The sequence below is a fragment of the Colius striatus genome, unplaced genomic scaffold (assembly GCF_028858725.1).
Source record: "Colius striatus isolate bColStr4 unplaced genomic scaffold, bColStr4.1.hap1 scaffold_126, whole genome shotgun sequence".
Lineage (NCBI taxonomy): Eukaryota > Metazoa > Chordata > Aves > Coliiformes > Coliidae > Colius > Colius striatus.
The window spans coordinates 1-17,837 of NW_026908417.1; the positions used below are offsets into that span (position 1 = coordinate 1).

The 17,837-nt window shown below is 65.7% G+C and overlaps 1 protein-coding gene across 1 annotated transcript in view; it reads left to right on the plus strand.

Annotated features, from left to right (window-relative positions):
• Positions 1-2,467: 2,467 nt before the first annotated feature.
• LOC133629078 (1-phosphatidylinositol 4,5-bisphosphate phosphodiesterase beta-3-like) overlaps positions 2,468-17,837 on the plus strand; it is a gene marked incomplete at its 3' end in the record, with an annotated part of 38,500 nt that continues 23,130 nt past the window's right edge. The window contains exons 1-4 of the mRNA XM_062019715.1: positions 2,468-2,566; positions 6,153-6,221; positions 9,920-10,060; positions 11,811-11,890. Of these exons, the coding sequence (XP_061875699.1) occupies positions 2,468-2,566; positions 6,153-6,221; positions 9,920-10,060; positions 11,811-11,890 (389 nt within the window). The remainder of the gene's footprint in view (positions 2,567-6,152; positions 6,222-9,919; positions 10,061-11,810; positions 11,891-17,837) is intronic.

Genomic DNA, 17,837 nt, shown 5'->3' on the forward strand with positions numbered 1-17,837 from the left:
TTTTTGGTGGCTTTTGGGGCGGTATTGGCGGGTTTTAGAGGTTTTTGGGGCATGTTTTGGGGCGCTTCGGGGCGTTTTAAGGCGGTTTTTGGGGCTGTTTTGGCGGGTTTTAGAGGTTTTGGGGGGCTTCGGGGCGTTTTAAAGGTGGTTTTGTGGCGGTTTTGGCGGAATTTAGAGGTTTTGGGCAGGTTTTGGGGCGTTTCAAGGTGGTTTTGGGGCCGTTCTCGCGGTTCCCGTCCCGTACCGGGCAGTCGTAGAGCGCCGTGAGCTGCTGCAGGATCCATTCCTCCAGGTGCAGGCGCTTGCGCAGCTCTCGCCGATCGTATCTCACCGTCACCTTCCCCTGGCGCCTGCCGGGGCCTTCCTCCCCTTCCCCCGCGGCCGCTCCTCCTCCTCCTCCCGCCGCCGCCTCGGCCGCGAAGCAGACGCGCGGAGCGGGGCCGGGGGGCGCCGGGGCGCGGGGGGGTCTCGGCCGGGGAGGGTTTTGGGGTGCAGGGGGGGACTCGGAGGGGGCTGAAGGGGGGGGGACGGGGCCACGGGGCCGAGGCCGCCGCGCGGCGCCGCCGCCATCGCCGGCACCGGAACCGGCGCCGCCCCACTTCCGGTCGCTCCGCTCCGCCGCTTCCGCTTCCGGACGCTTTTGTACGGGACGCGGCCGTGCAGGCCTGGGACCCCCCCCCCTTAAAGCGGCAACGCCATGGTGGCCCCACCAGCCTCTCTTAAAGCGGCAACGCCTGGTTCCCACGCTATGAATGGGACCCCGAGGCCACGCCCCTCCCTTTAGCCCCGCCCCCACATCCACCGCTTTCCCCCCCCCCCCCCCCTTAAAGGGGCAACGCCATGGTGGGCCCCACCGGCCGCTCTTCAAGGGGCAACGCCTCGTTCCCAGGCTATGAATGGGACCCCGAGGCCACGCCCCCCGGGTTTAACCCCTCCCCCTCCTCTTTTAGCCCCTCCCCCACACCCACTGCCCCTCCCCTTAAAGAGGCAACGCCGGGGTGGGCCCCACGGCCGCTCTTAAAGGGGCAACGCCTGGTTCCCACGCTATGAATGGGACCCTGAGGCCACGCCCCCTCCTTTTAGCCCCGCCCCTCCTCCTTTAGCCCCGCCCCCTCACCCACCGCCCCTCCTCTTAAAGGGGCAACGCCGGGGTTGGCCCCACTGACCCCTCTTAAAGCGGCAACGCCTGGTTCCCCACGTTATGAATGGGACCCCCGAGGCTCCGCCCCTCCTTTTGGCCTCGCCCCTTAAAGGGGCAACGCCAGGGTGGGTCCCACCCGGCCTCTCTTAAAGCGGCAACGCCTGGTTCCCACGCTCTGAATGGGACCCTGAGGCTCCGCCCCCTCCTTTTAGCCCCGCCCCCACACCCACCGCCCCTCCCCTTAAAGGGGCAACGCCGTGGTGGGCCCCACCGGCCTCTCTTAAAGGGGCAACGCCATGGTGGGCCCCACCAGCCACTCTTAAAGCGGCAACGCCTGATTCCCACGCTATGAATGGGACCCCGAGGCCACGCCCCTGGGTTGAACCCCTCCCCCTCCCCCACCGCCCTTCCTCTTAAAGCGGCAAACGCCATGGTGGGGCCCCAACAGCCACTCTTAAAGCGGCAACGCCTGATTCCCACGCTATGAATGGGACCCCGAGGCCACGCCCCCTGGGTTTAACCCCTCCCCTCCCCCACCGCCCTTCCTCTTAAAGCGGCAACGCCATGGTGGGCCCCACCGGCCGCTCTTAAAGGGGCAACGCCTGGTTCCCACGCTATGAATGGGACCCCGAGGCTCCGCCCCCCGGGGTTTAACCCCTCCCCCTCCTCTTTTTAGCCCCTCCCCCACACCCACTGCCCCTCCCCTTAAACGGGCAACGCCGGGGTGGGCCCCACGGCCGCTCTTAAAGGGGCAACGCCTGGTTCCCACGCTCTGAATGGGACCCTGAGGCCACGCCCCCTCCCTTTGGCCCCGCCCCCTTCATTTTAGCCCCGCCTCTTTCCTTTAGCCCCGCCCCCTCACTCACCACCCCCCCCCCCCTTAAAGCGGCAACACCATGGTGGGTCCCCACCGACCCCTCTTAAAGCGGCAACGCCTCGTTCCCACCCTCTGAATGGGACCCCGAGGCTCCGCCCCTTTCCCTTTAGCCCCGCCCCGTCACCCACCGCCCCTTCTCTTAAAGGGGCAACGCCATGGTGGGCCCCACCGGCCTCTCTTAAAGGGGCAACGCCTGGTTCCCACGCTCTGAATGGGACCCCGAAGCCACGCCCCCTCACTTTGACCCCGCCCCCTCCTTTTAGCCCCCGCCCCCACACCCACCACCCCTCCTCTTAAAGCGGCAACGCCATGGTGGGCCCCACCGACCCCTCTTAAAGCGGCAACGCCTGGTTCCCACGCTCCGACCGGGACCCCGAGGCCACGCCCCCGGGTTTAAACCCCTCCCCCTCCCCCTTTTAGCCCCTCCCCCCCCCCCCCCCCCCCCAGCCATGGCCGCCTCGCTGCCGCCGCTCGCGCCGCTGCCGCTGGAGCCCCCGCGGGTCCCCGAAATGTTGGTGGGGGGCAGCAAATTCATCCGCTGGGACGAGGTGAGGGGGGGGGAGGGGGGAAAGGGGGACCCCAAGGGACGGGACACCCCCAAAACTTACCCCAAAGCGCTGCGGCTTCGCTTCCGGGAGCCCCAAAACATCCCCCGGGAGCCCCAAATTCACCCCCTGGGACCCCAAATTCACCCCCTGGGAGCCCCAAACTCACCTTGGGACCCCAAAATCCAACCCGGGAGCCCCAAATCCAGCCCTGGGAGCCCCAAATCCAGCCCGGGACCCCCAAATTGACCCCCTGGGAGCCCCAAATTCACCCCCTGGAGCCCCAAATCCAGCCTGGGACCCCAAACCCACCCTGGGACCCCCAAATCCACCCCAGGACCCCAAATCCACCCCCTGGGGACCCACAAACTCACCCTGGGACCCCCAAAATCCAGCCCAAGGACCCCCAAACCCATCCTGGGACCCCCAAACTCACCCCCTGGGACCCCCAAATCCAGCCCTGGGACCCCAAATCCAGCCCAGGACCCCAAACCCACCCCCTGGGACCCCCAAATCCATCATGAGACCCCCAAAATCCAGCCCTGGGACCCCCAGATCCACCCCAGGACCCACAAACTCACTCTGGGAGCCCCAAATCCACCCCCTGGGACCCCCAAAATCCAGCCCAGGATCCCCAAATCCATCCTGGGACCCCCAAACTCACTCCCTGGGACCCCCAAATCTACCCAAACTCCCTCAAATCCCCCTCAAGACCCCCCTAAATTCACCCCAAGCCCCCCAAATCCATCCAGAACCCCCCAAAACCCCCAAGACACCCCCAAACCCCCCCCAGATCCACTCAAGACCCCCCCAAATCCACTCAAAACCCCCAAATCTCCCCCAAGACCCCCCCCAAATCCACCCAACCCCCCCCAAATCCCTCTCAGGACCCCCCTAAATTCACCCCAAGCCCCCCAAATCCATCCAGAACCCCCCAAACCCCTCCAGGACCCCCCCCCTTTTTGCCCCTCCCCCCCCTTGACCTCTTTTCCCCCCAAACTGCCCCAATTTTAAGGCCAGAAACTGGGAAATTGGGGTCTTTTCTCCCCTCCAGGGGCTTCCTGCCCCCACCCCACCCCAAATCCTCCCCAGGTCACCCCAGTTTTCCCCTCCCCACCCCCCCACCTTGGGCTGGAGGGTCCCAGTGGCATCTGGGGGGGTCCCCCAGGGTGGTTTTGGGGGTCCCTGAGGTGATTTGGGGGCTCCTTGGGGTGTTTTGGGGATCCCTGGGGTGGTTTTGGGGGTCTCTGGGATGGTTTTGGGGTCCCAGAGGTGGTTTAGGGGACTCTGAGGTGATTTGGGGGCTCCCTGAGGTGGTTTTGGGGGTCTCTAGGCTGGTTTTGGGGGTCCCTGAGGTGATTTGGGGGTCCTGGGGTGGTTTTGGGGCTCCCTGAGGTGATTTGGGGGCTCCCTGGGATGGTTTAGGGGGCTCTGAGGTGATTTGGGGGCTCCCTGGGGTGGTTTTGGGGTCCCAGAGGTGGTTTAGGGGACTCTGAGGTGATTTGGGGGCTCCCTGAGGTGGTTTTGGGGGTCTCTGGGCTGGTTTTGGGGGTCTCTGGGGTGGTTTTGGGGGTCCCTGAGGTGATTTGGGGGCTCCTTGGGGTGGTTTGGGGGGTGTCTGGGATGGTTTTGGGGTCCCAGAGGTGGTTTTGGGGGTCCCTGAGGTGATTTGGGGGCTCCCTGGGGTGGTTTTGGGGGTCTCTGGGCTGGTTTTGGGGGTCCCTGGGATGGTTTTGGGGGTCCCTGGGCTGGTTTTGGGGGTCCTTGGGATGACTTGGGGGATCCCTGGGATGGTTTTGGGGGTCCCTGGGGTGATTTTGGGGTCCCTGGGATGACTTGGAGGGTCTCTGGGCTGGCTTTGGGGGTCCCTGGAGTGGTTTTGGGGGTCCCTGGGGTGATTTTGGGGCTCCCTGGGAGACTTTGGGGTCCCTGGGGTGGTTTTTGGGGGTTCCCAAGGGTGACTTTGAGGGTCCCTGGGATGACTTTGAGGGTCCCTGGGATGGTTTTGGGGGTCCCTGGGATGACTTGGGGGGTCCCTGGACTGGTTTTGGGGGTCCTTGGGATCATTTTGGGGCTCCCTGAGGTGATTTGGGGGGGTCCTTGGAGTGGTTTTGGGGGTCCCTGGGGTGATTTTGGGGCTCCCTGGGAGACTTTGGGGTCCCTGGGGTGGTTTTGGGGGTCCCAAGGGTGACTTTGAGGGTCCCTGGGATGACTTTGAGGGTCCCTGGGATGGTTTTGGGGGTCCCTGGGATGACTTGGGGGGTCCCTGGACTGGTTTTGGGGGTCCTTGGGATCATTTTGGGGCTCCCTGAGGTGATTTGGGGGGGTCCCTGGAGTGGTTTTGGGGGTCCCTGGGGTGATTTTGGGGCTCCCTGGGAGACTTTGGGGTCCCTGGGGTGGTTTTGGGGGTCCCCAAGGGTGACTTTGAGGGTCCCTGGGGTGACTTTGAGGGTCCCTGGGCTGGTTTTGGGGGTCCCTGGGATGACTTGGGGGGTCCCTGGGCTGGTTTTGGGGGTCCCTGGGATCATTTTGGGGCTCCCTGAGGTGATTTGAGGGGGTTCCTGGGGTGGTTTTGGGGGTCCCTGGGGTGATTTTGGGGCTCCCTGGGAGATTTTGGGGTCCCTGGGATGGTTTTGGGGGTCCCTGGGCTGGTTTTGGGGGTCCTTGGGATGACTTGGGGGGATCCCTGGGGTGGTTTTGGGGGTCCCTGGGGTGATTTTGGGGCTCCCTGAGGTGATTTGGGGGTGTGAGGGAGGTTGGAGCTGGCTCAGATTTTGGGGGACCCCCCTTTAAACCCCCCCAAACCCCCCCCCAGGAGCCCCCAACCCGCACCCTGGTCACGCTCAGGGTCGACCCCCGAAGGCTTCTTCCTCTACTGGACGGGGACCCAGCATGGTGAGGAAAGGGGGGGACCCCCAAAAACGCCCCCAGACCCCCCCAAATCCCCCCCAAATCCCCCCAAAACTCCCCCAAAGCCCCTGAAACCCCTGAAAGCCCCAAAACCACCCCAAAACCCCCCCAAACCCCCCAAAACCCACCCTAAAGCCCCTGAACCCCCCAAAACCTCCCCAAAAGCACCCCAAAACTACCCCCAAACCCCCCAAAACCCACCCCAAAGCCCCCTCAAACGCCCCCAAACCCACCCCAAAGCCCCTGAAACCCCCCAAAACCTCCCCAGACCCCCCCCCAAACCCCCCAAAACCCACCCCAAAGCCCCTGAAACCCCCAAAACTCACCCCAAAATCCCCCCAGATCCCCCCAAAACTCCCCCAAACCCCCCAAAACCCCCCCAAAGCCCCCCAAAGCTCCCCCCAAAACCCCTCCAAACCACCCCCAAACCCCCCAAAACCCACCCCAAAGCCCCCCAAAACTCCCCCAAAGCCCCCCAAAACCCCCCTAAACCCACCCCAAAGCCCTGAACCCCCCAAACCCCCCAAAACTCACCCCTGGGTGCTGCTGTGGGGTGCTGATTTGGGGTGGGGGCACCCCTGGGTGCTGATTTGGGGTGGGGGCTCCCCTGGGTGCTGATTTGGGGTGGGGGTCGCCCCTGGGTGCTGATTTGGGGTGGGGGCTCACCTGGGTGCTGCAGGAGGTTGAGCTGTTGGACATCACCGTGATCCGAGACACCCGCACGGGCCGGTACGCCCGAGCACCCAAGGTGGGGCTGGGGGCACCCATGGGTGCTGGGGGGGGGGTCCCTGGGTGCTGAGCACCCCCTGGGTGGGTGCTGGGGGCTCATTTTGGGGGTGCTGGGTGGGTTTGTGGTGCTGGGATGGGTGCTTGGGGGGATTTGGGGGGGTTTTGGGTGCTGGTTGCTTGAGGAGGGGCCACCCATGGGTGCTGGGGGTGGTCCCTGGGTGCTGAGCACCCCCTGGGTGGGTGCTGGGGGGTCATTTTGGGGGGGTTTTGGGGGTGTTTTGGGGGTGCTGAGTGGGTTTGTGGGTGCTGGGATGGGTGCTGGGGAGGGGTTTTGGGTGCTGGGTGCTTGAGGAGGGGCCACCCATGGGTGCTGGGGGGGGTCCCTGGGTGCTGAGCACCCCCTGGGTGGGTGCTGGGGGCTCATTTTGGGGGGGTTTGGGGGTGTTTTGGGGGTACTGGGTGGGTCTGTGGGTGCTGGGATGGGCTCTGGGGGGGTTTTGGGTGCTGGGTGCTCAAGGAGGGGCCACCCATGGGGTGCTGAGGGGGGGTCCCTGGGTGCTGAGCACTCCCTGGGTGGGTGCTGGGGGGTCATTTTGGGTGGGTTTGGGGGGTGTTTTGGGGTGCTGGGTGGGTGCTGAGGGGGGTTTTGGGTGCTGGTTGCTCGAGGAGGGGCCACCCATGGGTGCTGGGGGGGGGTCCCCAGGGGTGCTGGGGGGGGGTCCCTGGGTGCTGGGGGGGGGTCCCTGGGTGCTGAGCACCCCCTGCGTGGGTGCTGGGGGGTCATTTTGGGGGTGTTTTGGGGGTGTTTTGGGGGTGCTGGGTGGGTCTGTGGGTGCAGAGATGGGCTCTGGGGGTGCTGGGGAGGGGTTTTTGGGTGCTGGTTGCTCGAGGAGGGGCCACCCATGGGTGCTGGGGGGGGTCCCTGGGTGCTGAGCCCCCCCTGGGTGGGTGCTGGGGGCTCATTTTGGGGGGGTTTGGGGGTGTTTTGGGTTTGTTTTGGGGGTGTTTTGGGGTGCTGGGTGGGTGCTGAGGGGGGGTTTTGGGTGCTGGATCCTCGAGGAGGGCCACCCATGGGTGCTGGGGGGGGGTCCCTGGGTGCTGAGCCCCCCCTGAGTGGGTGCTGGGGGCTCATTTTGGGGAGGTTGGGAGTATTTTGGTGGTGTTTTGGGGTGCTGGGTGGGTGCTGAGGGGGGTTTTGGGTGCTGGGTGCTTGAGGAGGGGCCACCCATGGGTGCTGGGGGGGGTCCCTGGGTGCTGAGCACCCCCTGGGTGGGTTCTGGGGGCTCATTTTGGGGTGTTTTGGGGGTGTTTTGGGGTACTGGGTGGGTGCTGGGGAGGGGTTTTGGGTGCTGGGTGCTCGAGGAGGGGCCACCCATGGGTGCTGGGGGGGGGTCCCTGGGTGCTGAGCACCCCCTGGGTGGGTGCTGGGGGCTCATTTTGGGGGGGTTTAGGGGTATTTTGGGGGTGTTTTGGGTGCTGGGTGGGTGCTGAGGGGGGTTTTGGGTGCTGGTTGCTCGAGGAGGGGCCACCCATGGGTGCTGGGGGGGGGTCCCTGGGTGCTGAGCCCCCCTGGGTGGGTGCTGGGGGCTCATTTTGGGGGGGTTTGGGGGTGTTTTGGGTTTGTTTTGGGGGTGTTTTGGGGTGCTGGGTGGGTGCTGAGGGGGGTTTTGGGTGCTGGGTGCTTGGGGAGGGGCCACCCATGGGTGCTGGGGGGGGTCCCTGGGTGCTGAGCACCCCCTGGGTGGGGTGCTGGGGGCTCATTTTGGGGTGTTTTGGGGGTGTTTTGGGGTGCTGGGTGGGTGCTGAGGGGGGTTTTGATGCTGGATGCTCGGGAGGGGCCACCCATGGGTGCTGGGGGGGGTCCCTGGGTGCTGGGGGGGGGGTCCCTGGGTGCTGAGCACCCCCTGAGTGGGTGCTGGGGGCTCATTTTGGGGGGGTCTGGGGGTGTTTTGGGGGGTGCTGGGTGGGTTTGTGGGTGCTGGGGAGGGGTTTTGGGTGCTGGATGCTTGAGGAGGGGCCACCCATGGGTGCTGGGGGGGTCCCTGGGTGCTGAGCCCCCCTGGGTGGGTGCTGGGGGCTCATTTTGGGGGGGTTTAGGGGTGTTTTGGGGTTTGTTTTGGGGGTGTTTTGGGGTGCTGGGTAGGTGCTGAGGGGGGTTTTGATGCTGGATCCTCGAGGAGGGGCCACCCATGGGTGCTGGGGGGGGTCCCTGGGGTGCTGAGCACCCCCTGGGTGGGTGCTGGGGGCTCATTTTGGGGGGGTTTGGGGGTGTTTTGGGGGTACTGGGTGGGTCTGTGGGTGCTGGGGAGGGGTTTTGGGTGCTGGGTGCTCGAGGAGGGGCCACCCATGGGTGCTGGGGGGGGGTCCCTGGGTGCTGAGCACCCCCTGGGTGGGTGCTGGGGGCTCATTTTGGGGGGGTTTAGGGGTATTTTGGGGGTGTTTTGGGGTGCTGGGTGGGTGCTGAGGGGGGGTTTTGGGTGCTGGTTGCTCGAGGAGGGGGCACCCATGGGTGCTGGGGGGGGTCCCTGGGTGCTGAGCACCCCCTGGGTGGGTTCTGGGGGCTCATTTTGGGGGGGTTTGGGGGTGTTTTGGGGGTGCTGGGTGGGTCTGTGGGTGCAGAGATGGGCTCTGGGGGTGCTGGGGAGGGGTTTTGGGTGCTGGGTGCTCGAGGAGGGGGCCACCCATGGGGTGCTGGGGGGGGTCCCTGGGTGCTGAGCCCCCCCTGGGTGGGTGCTGGGGGGTCATTTTGGGGGGGCTTGGGGGTGTTTTGGGTTTGTTTTGGGGTGTTTTGGGGTACTGGGTGGGTGCTGAGGGGGGTTTTGGGTGCTGGATCCTCGAGGAGGGGCACCCATGGGTGCTGGGGGGGGTCCCTGGGTGCTGGGGGGGGGTCCCATGGGTGCTGAGCACCCCCTGGGTGTGTGCTGGGGGCTCATTTTGGGGGAGTTTAGGGTATTTTGGGGGTGTTTTGGGGGTGCTGGGTGGGTCTGTGGGTGCTGGGATGGACTCTGGGAGGGTTTTGGGTGCTGGATGCTCGAGGAGGGGCCACCCATGGGTGCTGGGGAGGGGTCCCTGGGTGCTGGGGGGGGGTCCCATGGGTGCTGGGGGGGGTCCCATGGGTGCTGGGGGCTCATTTTGGGGGGGTTTGGGGGTGTTTTTGGGGGTGCTGGGTGGGTCTGTGGGTGCTGGGATGGACTCTGGGAGGGTTTTGGGTGCTGGATGCTCGAGGAGGGGCCACCCATGGGTGCTGGGGGGGGGTCCCTGGGTGCTGGGGGGGGTCCCATGGGTGCTGAGCACCCCCTGGGTGTGTGCTGGGGGCTCATTTTGGGGGAGTTTAGGGTATTTTGGGGGGTGTTTTGGGGGTGCTGGGTGGGTCTGTGGGTGCTGGATGGACTCTGGGAGGGTTTTGGGTGCTGGATGCTCGAGGAGGGGCACCCATGGGTGCTGGGGGGGTCCTATGGGTGCTGGGGGGGGGTCCCTGGGTGCTGAGCACCCCCTGGGTGGGTGCTGGGGGCTCATTTTGGGGGGGTTTGGGGGGTGTTTTGGGGGTGCTGGGTGGTCTGTGGTGCTGAGATGGGCTCTGGGGGTGCTGGGGAGGGGTTTTGGGTGCTGGATGCTTGAGGAGGGCCACCCATGGGTGCTGGGGGGGGGGTCCCTGGGTGCTGGGGGGGGGGTCCCCTGGGTGCTGGGGGAGGGTCCCATGGGTGCTGCCCCCCCCAGGATCCCAGGACTCGAGAGGTTCTGGGCTTTGGGGAGCCCGAGGGACCCCCCCAGGGGCGGCTGCTGACGGTGGTTCACGGCCCCGACATGGTCGGCGTCGCCTTCCTCAACTTCCTGGCGGTGCAGGACGGCGTGGCCAAGGTGGGGGGTGGGTGGGGGGGCACCATGGGTGCTGGGGGGGGCTCTGGGGGGGGGTGGGGAGGGGTCAAAGGGGCTTTTTGGGGGATGGGAGGGGGGTTAAAGGGGGGCTTTGGGGGGGTCTCAGGGGCTCTGAGGGGGGTCTTGGGTGGGGTGGGGGGCACCCATGGGTGCTGGGGGGGGGCTCTGGGGGGGGGTGGGGAGGGGTCAAAGGGGCTTTTTGGGGGATGGGAGGGGGTTAAAGGGGGGCTTTGGGGGGTCTCAGGGGCTCTGAGGGGGGTCTTGGGTGGGGTGGGGGGCACCCATGGGTGCTGGGGGGGGGGCTCTGGGGGGGGGTGGGGAGGGGGTCAAAGGGGCTTTTTGGGGGGTGGGAGGGGGTTAAAGGGGGGTTTTTGGGGGGTCTCAGAGGCTCTGGGGAGGGTCCTGGGTGGGTGGGGGGGCACCCATGGGTGCTGGGGGGGGGGCTCTGGGGGGGGGTGGGGAGGGGTCAAAGGGGCTTTTTGGGGGGTGGGAGGGGGTTTTTGGGGGGGCTGGGGTGTCCCAATGGGGGTCCTAGAGAGGTTTGGGGGGTCTCAGGGGGTGTTGGGGGGGGGTACTGGGTGGTGTGGGCGGCACCCATGGGTGCTGGGGGGGGGGCTCCTGGGGGGGGGGGTGGGAGGGGGGTTAAAGGGGGATTTTTGGGGGGTGGAGGGTGGGTTAAAGGGGCTTTTTGGGGGTGCCAGGGGGGTCCCAGGGCGTATTTGGGGGTCTCAGGGGGGTATTTGGGGGTCCCAGGGTGGATATTTGGGGGTCCCAGGGGGTATTTGGGGGGTCCCAGGGGGGATATTTGGGGGTCCCAGGGGGTATTTGGGGTCTCAGGGGGGGTATTTGGGGGTTCCAGGGGGGGTATTTGGGGGTCCCAGGGGGGGTCCCAGGGGGTCTTGGGGGGTATCTGGGGTCTCAGGGCAGTTTGGGGTCCCAGGGGGGGTATTTGGGGGGGTCCCAGGGGGGTATTTGGGGGTCCCAGGGCATTTTTGGGGGGGGGTCCCAGGGGCTGTTTGGGGGTCCCAGGGGGGGTATTTGGGGGCCCAGGGGGGGTGTCAGGGGGTATTGGGGGGGATTTGGGGGTCCCAGGATAGTTTGGGGGTCTCAGGGGGGGGTATTTGGGGGTCCCAGGGGGTCTTAGGGCAGTTTGGGGGTCCCAGGGGGTATTTGGGGGTCCCAGGGGGGTCCCAGGGACGTATTTGGGGGTCTCAGGGCAGTTTGGGGTTCCTCTGGGTATTTAGGGGTGTCAGGGGGGTATTTGGGGGTCTCAGGCACTTTGGGGTCTCAGGGGGGGGTATTTGGGGGTCCCAGGAGGTATTTGGGTGTCTCAGGGGGGTCTTGGGGGGGTCCAGGCGGGTATTTGGGGTTCCCAGGAGTTGATTTGGGGGTCCCAGGGCAGTTTGGGGGTCCCAGGGGGGTCCCAGGGGGGTATTTGGGGTCCCAGGGGAGTCCCAGGGGGTATTTGGGGGGGTCCCAGGGGGGTCTCAGGGGGTGTTAGAGGGGGGATTTGGGGGTCCCAGGGCAGTTTTGGGGGTCCCAGGGTGTATTTGGGGTCCCAGGGGGGTCCCAGGGGGTATTTGGGGGTCCCAGGGTGTATTTGGGGGGGTCCCAGGGTGTATTTGGGGTCCCAGGGGGTCTCAGGGGGTATTTGGGGGGTCCCAGGGGGTCCCAGGGTGTATTTGGGGTCCCAGGGGGTATTTGGGGTCCCAGGGCTGTGTCTCCCCCCCAGGTTTGGGCCGATGGTTTGTTCCGGTTGGCGACGAACATTCAGCTGCGAAACCCCCCCCGAGACACCCAGCTGAGGAGAGCGTCAGTGCCTGCCCCATAGCGCCCCATAGCGACTGCCCCATAGCGCCCCATAGCTGACCCATAGCGCCCCATAGCGCCCCATAACTGACCCCCCCGAGACACCCAGCTGAGGAGAGCGTCAGTGCCTGCCCCATAGCGCCCCATAGCGACTGCCCCAATAGCGCCCCATAGCTGACCCATAGCGCCCCATAGCGCCCCATAACTGACCCCCCCGAGACACCCAGCTGAGGAGAGCGTCAGTGCCTGCCCCATAGCGCCCCATAGCGACTGCCCCATAGCGCCCCATAGCTGACCCATAGCGCCCCATAGCGCCCCATAACTGACCCCCCCGAGACACCCAGCTGAGGAGAGCGTCAGTGCCCCATAGCGACTGCCCCATAGCGCCCCATAGCGCCCCATAACTGACCCAGAACTGACCCCCCCCCGAGACACCCAGCTGAGGAGAGCGTCAGTGCCCCATAGCGACTGCCCCATAGCGCCCCATAGCTGCCCCATAGTGACTGCCCCATAGCGCCCCATAGCGCCCCATAACTGCCCCATAGCGACTGCCCCATAGCGCCCCATAGCGCCCCATAGCGCCCCATAACTGACCCAGAACTGACCCCCCCCCGAGACACCCAGCTGAGGAGAGCGTCAGTGCCCCATAGCGACTGCCCCCATAGCGCCCCATAGCTGCCCCATAGTGACTGCCCCATAGCGCCCCATAGCGCCCCATAACTGCCCCATAGCGACTGCCCCATAGCGCCCCATAGCGCCCCATAACTGACCCAGAACTGACCCCCCCCGAGACACCCAGCTGAGGAGAGCGTCAGTGCCCCATAGCGACTGCCCCATAGAGACCCATAGCGACTGCCCCATAGCGACTGCCCCATAGCGCCCCATAGCGCCCCATAGCGACTGCCCCATAGCGCCCCATAAGCGCCCCATAGCTGCCCCATAGCGCCCCATAGCGACTGCCCCATAGCGCCCCATAACTGCCCCATAGCGCCCCATAGCGCCCCATAGCGCCCCATAGCGCCCCATAGCGACCCATAGCGACCCACTGCTGCCCCCATAGCGCCCCATAGCGCCCCATAACTGCCCCATAGCGCCCCATAGCGCCCCATAACTGACCCAGAACTGACCCCCCCGAGACACCCAGCTGAGGAGAGCGTCAGTGCCCCATAGCGACTGCCCCATAGCGCCCCATAGCGCCCCATAACTGCCCATAGCGCCCCATAACTGCCCCATAGCGCCCCATAGCGCCCCATAACTGACCCAGAACTGACCCCCCCCCGAGACACCCAGCTGAGGAGAGCGTCAGTGCCCCATAGCGCCCCATAGCGACTGCCCATAGCGACTGCCCCATAGCGCCCCATAGCGCCCCATAGCGCCCCATAACTGACCCATAACTGACCCCCCCCAGAGACACCCAGCCGAGGAGAGCGTCAGTGCCCCATAGCGACTGCCCCATAGCGACCCATAGCGCCCCATAACTGACCCATAGCGCCCCATAACTGACCCATAACTGACCCCCCCGAGACACCCAGCTGAGGAGAGCGTCAGTGCCCCATAGCGCCCCATAGAGACCCACTGCTGCCCCATAGCGCCCCATAACTGCCCCATAGCGCCCCATAGCGCCCCATAGCGACTGCCCCATAGCGCCCCCATAACTGACCCCCCCCGAGACACCCAGCTGAGGAGAGCGTCAGTGCCCCATAACTGCCCCATAGAGACCCACTGCTGCCCCATAGCGCCCCCATAACTGCCCCATAGCGCCCCATAACTGACCCCCCCAGAGACACCCAGCTGAGGAGAGCGTCAGTGTCTGCCCCATAGCGCCCCATAACTGCCCCATAGCGCCCCATAGCGCCCCATAGCGCCCCATAGCGCCCCATAACTGACCCCCCCCCGAGACACCCAGCTGAGGAGAGCGTCAGTGTCTGCCCCATAGCGCCCCATAGCGCCCCACTGCTGCCCCATAGCGCCCCATAGCGCCCCACTGCTGCCCCATAGCGCCCCATAGCGACTGCCCCATAGCGCCCCATAACTGACCCAGAACTGACCCCCCCCGAGACACCCAGCTGAGGAGAGCGTCACTGCCCCATAGCGCCCCATAGCGCCCCATAACTGCCCCATAGCGCCCCATAGCGGACTGCCCCATAGCGCCCCATAGCGCCCCATAACTGACCAGAACTGACCCCCCCGAGACACCCAGCTGAGGAGAGCGTCAGTGCCTGCCCCATAGCGCCCCATAGCGCCCCATAGCGACTGCCCCATAGCGCCCCATAGCGCCCCATAGCGCCCCATAGCGCCCCACAACTGCCCCATAGCGCCCCATAGCGCCCCATAACTGACCCAGAACTGACCCCCCCTGAGACACCCAGCTGAGGAGAGCGTCAGTGACTGCCCCATAGCGCCCCATAGCGACCCATAGCGACTGCCCCATAGCGGCCCCATAGCGACTGCCCCATAGCGCCCCATAACTGCCCCATAGCGCCCCCATAACTGACCCATAACTGACCCCCCCCGAGACACCCAGCTGAGGAGAGCGTCAGTGCCCCATAGCGCCCCATAGCGCCCCATAGCGCCCCATAAGCGCCCCATAAGCGCCCCATAGCGACTGCCCCATAACTGCCCCATAGCGCCCCATAACTGACCCCCCCCGAGACACCCAGCTGAGGAGAGCGTCAGTGCCCCATAGCGCCCCATAGCGACCCACTGCTGCCCCATAGCGCCCCATAGCGCCCCATAGCGACTGCCCCATAGCGCCCCATAGCGCCCCATAGCGCCCCATAGCGCCCCATAGCGCCCCACAACTGCCCCATAGCGCCCCATAACTGCCCCAGAACTGACCCCACCCCGAGACACCCAGCTGAGGAGAGCGTCAGTGCCCCATAGCGCCCCATAGCGACTGCCCCATAGTGCCCCATAGCGCCCCATAGCGCCCCATAGCGACCCATAACTGACCCATAACTGACCCCCCCAGAGACACCCAGCTGAGGAGAGCGTCAGTGCCCCATAGCGCCCCATAGCGCCCCATAGCGCCCCATAGCGACTGCCCCATAGCGACTGCCCCATAGCGCCCCATAACTGCCCCATAACTGCCCCATAGCGCCCCATAACTGACCCCCCCCGAGACACCCAGCTGAGGAGAGCGTCAGTGCCCCATAGCGACTTGCCCCATAGCGCCCCATAACTGCCCCATAGCGACTGCCCCATAGCGCCCCATAACTGCCCAATAGCGCCCCATAACTGACCCCCCCCGAGACACCCAGCTGAGGAGAGCGTCAGTGCCCCATAGCGCCCCATAGCGCCCCATAGCGCCCCATAACTGCCCCATAGCGCCCCATAGCGCCCCATAGCGCCCCATAGCGCCCCATAGCGCCCCATAACTGCCCCATAGCGCCCCATAGCGCCCCATAACTGCCCCATAGCGCCACCATAGCGCCCCATAACTGACCCATAGCGCCCCATAACTGACCCAGAACTGACCCCCCCCGAGACACCCAGCTGAGGAGAGCGTCAGTGCCTGCCCCATAGCGCCCCATAGCGCCCCATAACTGCCCCATAGCGCCCCATAGCGCCCCATAACTGACCCATAGCGCCCCATAGAGACCCACTGCTGCCCCATAGCGCCCCATAACTGACCCAGAACTGACCCCCCAGAGGACACCCAGCTGAGGAGAGCGTCAGTGCCCCATAGCGACTGCCCCATAGCGCCCCATAGCGCCCCATAACTGACCCATAGCGCCCCATAACTGCCCCATAGCGCCCCATAGCGCCCCATAGCGCCCCATAGAGACCCATAACTGCCCCATAACTGACCCCCCCTGAGACACCCAGCTGAGGAGAGCGTCAGTGCCCCATAGCGCCCCATAGCGACCCACTGCTGCCCCATAGCGCCCCATAGCGCCCCATAGCGCCCCATAGCGACTGCCCCATAGCGCCCCATAGAGACCCACTGCTGCCCCATAGCGCCCCATAACTGACCCAGAACTGACCCCCCAGAGACACCCAGCTGAGGAGAGCGTCAGTCACTGCCCCATAGCGACTGCCCCATAGCGCCCCATAGCGCCCCATAACTGCCCCATAGCGCCCCACAACTGACCCATAACTGACCCCCCCGAGACACCCAGCTGAGGAGAGCGTCAGTGCCCATAGCGCCCCATAGCGACTGCCCCATAGCGCCCCATAGCGCCCCATAGCGCCCCATAACTGACCCATAACTGACCCCCCCCGAGACACCCAGCTGAGGAGAGCGTCAGTCACTGCCCCATAGCGCCCCATAGCGCCCATAGCGCCCCATAGCGACTGCCCCATAGCGCCCCATAGCGCCCCATAACTGACCCATAACTGACCCCCCCAGAGACACCCAGCTGAGGAGAGCGTCAGTGCCCCATAGCGCCCCATAGCGCCCCATAGCGACCCATAACTGCCCCATAGCGCCCCATAGCGACCCATAACTGACCCCCCCCGAGACACCCAGCTGAGGAGAGCGTCAGTGCCCCATAGCGCCCCATAGCGCCCCATAGCGCCCCATAGCGCCCCATAGCGCCCCATAGCGCCCCATAACTGCCCCATAGCGCCCCATAACTGACCCATAACTGACCCCCCCAGAGACACCCAGCTGAGGAGAGCGTCAGTGCCCCATAGCGACTGCCCCATAGCGCCCCATAGCGACCCATAGCGCCCCATAGCGACTGCCCCATAACTGCCCCATAGCGCCCCATAACTGACCCCCCCCGAGACACCCAGCTGAGGAGAGCGTCAGTGCCCCATAGCGCCCCATAGCGCCCCATAACTGCCCCATAGCGCCCCATAACTGACCCCCCCCCGAGACACCCCAGCTGAGGAGAGCGTCAGTGCCCCATAGCGCCCCATAGCGCCCGCCCCATAGCGACCCACTGCTGCCCCATAGCGCCCCATAGCGCCCCATAGAGACCCACTGCTGCCCCATAGCGCCCCATAGCGCCCCATAACTGACCCCCCCCGAGACACCAGCTGAGGAGAGCGTCAGTGCCCCATAGCTGACGCCCCATAACTGCCCCATAGCGCCCCATAACTGCCCCATAGCGCCCCATAACTGACCCCCCCCGAGACACCCAGCTGAGGAGAGCGTCAGTGCCCCATAGCGCCCCATAGCGCCCCATAGCGACCCCACTGCTGCCCCATAGCGCCCCATAGCGCCCCATAGCGCCCCATAGAGACCCACTGCTGCCCCATAGCGCCCCATAACTGACCCAGAACTGACCCCCCCGAGACACCCAGCCGAGGAGAGCGTCAGTGCCCCATAGCGCCCCATAGCGCCCCATAACTGCCCCATAGCGCCCCATAACTGCCCCATAGCGCCCCATAACTGACCCCCCCGAGACACCCAGCTGAGGAGAGCGTCAGTGCCCCATAGCGCCCCATAGCGCCCCATAGCGACCCATAGCGCCCCCATAGCGCCCCATAGCGCCCCATAACTGACCCATAACTGACCCCCCCCAGAGACACCCAGCTGAGGAGAGCGTCAGTGCCCCATAGCGCCCCATAGAGACCCACTGCTGCCCCATAGCGCCCCATAACTGCCCCATAGCGCCCCATAGCGCCCATAGCGCCCCATAGCGCCCCATAGCGACCCATAGCGACCCACTGCTGCCCCATAGCGCCCCATAGCGCCCCATAGCGACTGCCCCATAACTGCCCCATAGCGCCCCATAACTGCCCCATAGCGCCCCATAACTGACCCCCCCCGAGACACCCAGCTGAGGAGAGCGTCAGTGCCCCATAGCGACTGCCCCATAGCGCCCCATAGCGCCCCATAGCGACCCACTGCTGCCCCATAGCGCCCCATAGCGCCCCATAGAGACCCACTGCTGCCCCATAGCGCCCCATAGCGCCCCCATAACTGACCCCCCCGAGACACCCAGCTGAGGAGAGCGTCAGTGCCCCATAGCGCCCCCATAGCGACTGCCCCATAGCG